At 41.2% G+C, this 7,471-nt stretch overlaps 1 protein-coding gene and 1 long non-coding RNA gene across 2 annotated transcripts in view; one reads left to right on the top strand and one right to left on the bottom strand.

The window, feature by feature from the left end:
* Positions 1 to 675: 675 nt before the first annotated feature.
* The window catches only part of LOC102753153, a 16,313-nt gene continuing 9,517 nt past the window's right edge, over positions 676 to 7,471 (bottom strand). Inside the window, exon 3 of the long non-coding RNA XR_436013.2 lies at positions 676 to 697. This is a non-coding gene — a long non-coding RNA (uncharacterized LOC102753153). The remainder of the gene's footprint in view (positions 698 to 7,471) is intronic.
* CCR8 (chemokine (C-C motif) receptor 8) lies at positions 4,864 to 6,150 on the top strand. Its single transcript, XM_006770546.2, has one exon. The coding sequence runs from the start codon at positions 4,931 to 4,933 to the stop codon at positions 5,993 to 5,995; it is 1,065 nt and encodes a 354-aa protein (XP_006770609.1). The 5' UTR covers positions 4,864 to 4,930; the 3' UTR covers positions 5,996 to 6,150.

Raw genomic sequence — 7,471 nt, 5'->3', positions numbered from 1 at the left:
CCTCTCTATTTCTGTCTACAACATGGGCAAAGGAGTGGATAAAAAAGCTGTGGTACATTTACACCACGGAATACTGTCAGTGAAAAAAGAAGAATCTCTTACCCTTTGAGACAGCATGGAGGGACTTGGAGAGTATCATGCTACATGAAATAAGCCAGTCAGAGAAAGACAAGTATCACATGATCTCACTCATATGTGGAATCTAATTAACAAAATAAACTGATGAACAGAGTGGATCCAGAGACATGGAATCATGGAACAGAGTGTGGAATCTAGGGGGGAAGGTGGGTGGGACGTAATGAACCAAAGAACTTGTGTACATATACATATACAGTATATATAACCCGTGTACACAGACAATAGAGTGGTGAAGGCCTTGGGCAGGGGTGGGGGTTGGAGGGGGTCAATGGGGAGAAAAAGGAGGCATCTGAAATACTTTGAACAATAAAGAATTACTTAAAAAATTGTATTTTATTTTATTTTTTAAATATATTTTATTGATTTTTTTACAGAGAAGAAGGGGGAGGGATAGAGAGTTAGAAACATCAATGAGAGAGAAACATTGATCAGCTGCCTCCTGCACACCCCCTACTAGGGATGTGCCCGCAACCAAGGTACATGGCCTTGACAGGAATCGAACCTAGGACCTTTCAGTCCACAGGCCAATGCTCTACCCACTGAGCCAAACCAGTTAGGGCTAATTTTTTTTTTTAATTTAAAAAAAAAACCCCACACAGGATGTCTATACGTAGGTAAGAGGTTGAAACCTCTTACCACAGAGGTATTATCACACATGCATGCAGACTCTGAAAAGAAGAAACTAGCAACTGAAACAAAGGCTGGAATTAAGGTATGTGTTAATCATCCTCGGAGAACAAGGATATAAACCGATAGGGACATGTTTATGTTCTTGGGAAGGAGGCTAAGGGGAGGCTAATATTTCAAAGGTTTGCTATAAGTGGTAATTTTTTTTTAATCTTTGTATGTCCCAGCTTACGCAAATCCTGCATGTCTTAGTGGCTGCCTATGGCTCTGGCTGAGGGAACTGTGTTTGTAAAATATATTTGGGGAACAACTGTAATAGGAATCGAATCTGGGACCCCTTAGTCCGCAGGCCAACCCATACTCCACTGAGCCAAACCGGCTAGGGCAAAATTAATATCTTTAAAAATGGCTATCTTGCTTGGAATTTCAAATTAGAGAAAGGTGTCATAGTGAATAGGGATTTCTGAGTGTTCAGCAATCAAATGCCTTGAAAAATAGTAAGTGTAGATTGAAATTACTTTGAATGAATATATCAATTTGAGAAAAAATTATTTTTTTCTAATGAATTTATTGGAGTTGCATTGGTCAATAAAATTATACAATCAAACCAGTTCTCAAACATCTCCCATTTCAAACAATTGGGTTCTTGACCAAGTTATTCATGGAGAACATATCTTGGTTATTGGAATAAATTTCAGTTCTCAACCTGACAACCTTTTCAGGCTGATACAGCAGCATGATAAAAAAAACATCTCTCAGGCCACAAAGGAGAAAATACAATATGAGTCAGGTTACCTTAAATCTCACCTTGTTAAGATCTCAGGAAATTGTGCTGTGTTTAAAAAATAATAAAATAAAATATCTTTGGGGTAAATACTTAATATCTTTAAAGTTTTTTATTTTTAATATATTTTATTGATTTTTTTACAGAGAGGAAAGGAGAGGGATAGTTAGAAACATCGATAAGAGAGAAACATTGATCAGCTGCCTCCTGCATACCCCCTACTGGGGATGTGCCTGCAACCAAGGTACATGCCCTTGACTGGAATCGAATCTGGGACCCCTTAGTCCGCAGGCCAAAGCATACTCCACTGAGCCAAACCGGCTAGGGCAAAATTAATATCTTTAAAAATGGCTATCTTGCTTGGAATTTCAAATTAGAGAAAGGTGTCATAGTGAATAGGGATTTCTGAGTGTTCAGCAATCAAATGCCTTGAAAAATAGTAAGTGTAGATTGAAATTACTTTGAATGAATATATCAATTTGAGAAAAAATTATTTTTTTCTAATGAATTTATTGGAGTTGCATTGGTCAATAAAATTATACAATCAAACCAGTTCTCAAACATCTCCCATTTCAAACAATTGGGTTCTTGACCAAGTTATTCATGGAGAACATATCTTGGTTATTGGAATAAATTTCAGTTCTCAACCTGACAACCTTTTCAGGCTGATACAGCAGCATGATAAAAAAAAAAACATCTCTCAGGCCACAAAGGAGAAAATACAATATGAGTCAGGTTACCTTAAATCTCACCTTGTTAAGATCTCAGGAAATTGTGCTGTGAATTTTCCCCCCTGTGGTTGCTATTGAAATAGACAATTAGCACAATTTTAAAATATAAAGAGGCTATCAAGAGTGCTAATTTCGGTACAGGTGTGAAAGCGTTCATGAAACACTTGAACAGGCAATTGAACAGGTAGAGAAGTTATTGATTTGGATAAATGAAAGGAAGTCAGCTAGTGACAGCATTTCAGAGGCAATGGTATGTGAAAAAGTGAAGATGCTGCATTTGACCTCCTGAAAGACACCCTTGGAATGAGTGCTGAAAGTGATTTAAGGCTTGTAGGGGATGGTTTGATAAATTAAGAAAAGAATTGTGGCCGAAACCGGTTTGGCTCAGTGGATAGAGCGTCGGCCTGCGGACTGAAAGGTCCCAGGTTCGATTCCGGTCAAGGGCATGTACCTTGGTTGCGGGTACATCCCCAGTGGGAGATGTGCAGGAGGCAGCTGATTGATGTTTCTAACTCTCTATCTCTCTCCCTTCCTCTCTTTAAAAAAAATCAATAAAATATATTTTTTTAAAAAAGAATTGGTTTGCTTATAGATTAAACAGTACATTAAACATGTACTTTATACAAGAAAGGTGAAAACAATCATTTGGAGGTCTGGAACAAATTAATTCAATTTTCATTATTTCTAATGAGGAAAAAATGATTTAGTTTTTGAACAAATTGCTTCTCTAACAGCCTTCTGGAATGAATTAAGTTTGAGAACCAAGGTTCCACTGTGTAGGTATCAAGTGTACCATCTATAGTACATTGTCTGCACGTTGCACTGTGCACTTTGCATATAAAGTCTAGTCTCCTTTTTTCTTTATTTTTTAAAAATATATATTTCTTTATTGATTTCAGAGAGGAAGGGAGAAGGAGAGATAGAAACATTAATGACAAGAGAGAATCATTGATCGGGGATTGAGCCCACAACCCAGGCATGTGCCCTTAACCAGAATCGAACCTGGGACCCTTCAGTACGCAGGCTGACGCTTTATCCACTGAGCCGAGCCAGCTAGGGCATTCCCTTTTTTCATTATGAATCCCCTTTACCCTCTTCCATCTATCCCTACACACACCCCCCACCCCCGCTTCCCCTAGTAATCACCATACTGTGGTCTGTGTCTATGAGCCTTTTTTTCCCCTTAATTCCTTTACCTATTTCACTCACCCCTCCAGCCCTCTCCCCTCTGACAGCTGTCAGTGTGTTCTCCATATCTATGAGTCTGTTTCTATTTTGTTCATTAGATTTCACATATAAGTGAAATGATATGGTATTTGTCTTTCTCTGACTGGCTTATTTCACATAGCATAATACCATTTAGGTTCATCCAGGCTGTTGCAAAAGGTAAAATTTCCTTTTTTACAGCAGACTAGTATTCCATTGTTTAAATGTACCACAGCTTTTTAATCTACTGATGGGCACTTGGGCTGCTTCCAAAACTTGGCTGTTGTAACTAGCACTGCAATGAACATAGGAGGGGTCACATATTCTTCCAATTAGTGTGTCAGCTTTCTTTGAATATATTCCCAGAAGGCGAATCACTGGGTCAAGGCAGTTTCATTTTTAATTTTTTAAAGAACCTCCACACTGTTTTCTACAGTGGCTGTATCAGCCTGCATTCCCACCAACAGTGTATGAGGGTTCCCTTTTCTCCACATCCTGGCCAGCATTTGTGGATTCTTTAATCATAGCCATTCTGACAGGTGTGAGGCAATATCTCATAGTTTTAATTTGCATTTCTCTGATGATTAGTGACATTGAGCGTCTTTTCATATGTCTATTGGCAATCTGTACGTCCTCTTTGGAGAAGTGTCTGCTCAGGTCCTTTGCCCATTTTTTAATTGGATTGTTTGTTTTTTTGGTGTTGAGTTTTTTATAAATTTTTGATATTAACCCCTTATCAATGCATCATTGGCAAATATGTTATCCCATTCAGTGGGTTGTTTTTCATGTTGTTGATCATTTCCTTTGCTGTGCAAAAGCTTTTTAGTTTGATATAGTCTCATTTGTTTGTGGGGGATTTTTTTCTTTTGTTTCCCTTGCCCAAGGAGATATATCACACAAAAAAAATTGCTACAAAAAATTTGCAGAGAGAGGGGGGTCTTTGGTATCTCATCCTTTTCTTATGAGGACATAGTTTAATCAGATCAGGGTACCACTCATAGGACCTCTTTTAACCTTCATTACCTTTCTAAAGCCTTATCTCCGAATAACATCACATTGGGGATTAGGGCTTCAGTATCTGACTTTCGGGGTGGACACACATCAGTCCATAACATTCTGCCCTCTTGCCTCACAAAATTCATGTCCTTCTCATATGTAAAATACATCCACTCCATTTCAACATCCTCTACAATCTTAACCCATTCCGGCATCAAAAGCTTCATCTAGATATCATCTAAATCAGGTCTGTGTGAAACTGAACTATGATTCATTTTGAATTCTTGAGAGAGAAGCAAGAACGTTTAGTCTGAAACAGGGCTTTAAGACTTCAATATATGAGTTGGGAGTTGGAGGTGGGGGCGCATTCAGTCTGTACTTTTGAATTAAAATATTTTTAAAGTTGAATTTCTCTTAGGTACCTCTGTGACCAGGTCCTCCTTCCTTGATGGATTATACACTCGAACCCAACATGACAACAAGTGACTACTACTACCCGGATATCTTCTCAAGCCCCTGTGATGGGGAAGTTATCCAGAGAGAAAGCAAGTTGCTTCTTGCCATCTTTTACTGCCTCCTGTTCGTGTTTGGTCTTCTGGGAAACAGCGTGGTCATTCTGGTCCTTGTCATCTGCAAGAAGCTGAAGAGCATCACAGACATCTACCTCTTGAACCTGGCCCTGTCTGACCTGCTTTTTGTCTTCTCCTTCCCCTTTCAGACTCACTATCAGCTCGACCAGTGGGTGTTTGGGACTGTTATGTGCAAGGTAGTCTCTGGCTTTTATTACATTGGCTTCTTCAGCAGCATGTTCTTTATCACCCTCATGAGCGTGGACAGGTACCTGGCAATTGTCCATGCTGTGTATGCCATGAACGTGAGGACAGCCAGAATGGGCACAGCCCTGAGCCTGGGAGTCTGGCTGATCGCCATCATGGCCACCAGCCCACTGCTAGTATTTTACCAGGTGGCCTCTGAAGATGGCGTCCTCCAGTGTTATTTGTCTTACAATCACCAGACTTTAAAGTGGAAGCTCTTCACCCACTTTGAAATAAATATCTTAGGCCTGCTGATCCCATTCACCATCCTAATGTTTTGCTACATTAGCATCCTGCACCAGCTCAAGAGTTGCCAGAACCACAACAAGACCAAGGCCATCCAGTTGGTACTCATCGTGGTGATTGCATCTTTAGTCTTCTGGGTCCCCTTCAATGCGGTCCTCTTCCTCACTTCCCTGCATGACCTGCACGTCTTGGACGGATGTGCCATGAGCCAGCAGCTGATGTATGCCACCCATGTCACAGAGATCATTTCCTTCACTCACTGCTGCGTGAACCCTGTTATTTATGCTTTCGTGGGTGAGAAGTTCAAGAAACACCTCTCAGAAATATTTCAGAAAAGTTGCAACCACGTCTTCCTCTTCTTGGGAAGGCCAATCATCAAGGATATGGGGGAGAAACCATCCTCCTCCTACCAGCACTCCACCCGTTCCTCCAGCATAGACTACATTTTGTGAGGATCTCTGCTTTCCCAGCCACTCCTCTTCCAAAGGACAAAAATGGTTTATACTGGGGTCTGAGTATCCTTTTAGTCTTAGAAATCTGGTTATAGACACAAGATATATTTCACATTAAACTTGTATTAGTAGGGATGTATTGAAGTTGTATATAGGAAACCCTTTCTCAAAAACACTTTCAAGTGCTGTTATAATTCTGATTTCAATACTTTTGCATACAAAATAAAAGTATTTTGTTTTGAGTGACTGAAGTTTCTGGGGTAAAATGACTGGGCTTGTATAGCAGGGATCCAAAGGAGGGTAAAATTAATCAGGGCGAATTTTATTTTGTTATTTTTTTTTTAGCTGTGGAATTTTAGGCAACTTACTTTAAATGCTTCAGTTAGTTTCCTTACATGTAAAATACATACCTTTGATTTATGTGAGAGGATCATACAGGGTTACGAAGCTGTGTTCTGATGCCACCTACCTGCCATTCAGTAGCTGACAGTGACAAGAGTCGCCTGCAGTAGAAGAGCTGGAGCTTAGTTCTGTATGCGTTTGGTTATATGTGTCATATGTTAAGAATATGTCAAGGGAAGACTGAAGAACTATTCCAGGTTGAAGGAGACTAAAGAGACATGACCGCTAACAAGTATATAATCCTAAATTGGATTCTAAATCCGGGGGGAAGTGCTGTGAAGGACAGTTTGGGTACAGTTGGTAAAATCTGAATTTGATCTATATATGCGATAACCCAAGTATGAAAGTATCAGAAGAGATAAAACAGAGAAACACCGCCCTGACCGGTTTGGTTCAGTGGATAGAGCGTCAGCCTGCGGACTGAAAGGTTCCAGGTTTCATTCCAGTCAAGGGCATGTACCTTGCTTGCGGACACATCCCCAGTAGAGGGTGTGCAGGAAGCAGTTGATCGATGTTTCTAACTCTCTATCCCTCTCCCTTCCTTTCTGTAAAAAATCAAAAAAATAAACACACACACACAAAAAAAGAAACACTTAGAACAGCAACAGGTACAACAGTGAATGTTACCTGTTATTACTTACTAGGAAGTAAGCCCCATGAGGGCATCAACGTCATCTGCTTTATTCACTGCTGTATCCCCAGAGCCTGGAATAGCCCCCAAAACAACATTCCTCCGGAAGTACCAACCATGCTCCCGGGTAGGGGGGAGGGGGAGGGAAACGGCGGGTCCTGCAGTTCCGATGTCTTCACCAGGTGGCAGTAAGGAGCGCGCCCTCACCTGCTCCAGGCCAGCCTCCGAACCCGGAAGTTAAATCCCCGGGCTCTTTCTAGTTCCTCCAGCCTTCTCCGCCCCTGATACATTGAGCCGAATCCTCTCCAGCCCTGAAGTCTGGGCAGGATGTGCCGGAGGGCAGAGCCGCGGTGTCTGCCCAGTGAGTGAGAAGCTGCCCGTGGTTCCCGGGCGCAGGCTCGCTCGCCAGCCCGGAGCCACGCGCGCAGCCCGGGACCCCGCAG

This window comes from Myotis davidii, unplaced genomic scaffold, assembly GCF_000327345.1.
Source record: "Myotis davidii unplaced genomic scaffold, ASM32734v1 scaffold663, whole genome shotgun sequence".
NCBI classification, from domain to species: domain Eukaryota; kingdom Metazoa; phylum Chordata; class Mammalia; order Chiroptera; family Vespertilionidae; genus Myotis; species Myotis davidii.
Note: the sequence above shows the minus strand (reverse complement) of the source record. Positions and strands in the feature narration are given on the sequence as shown.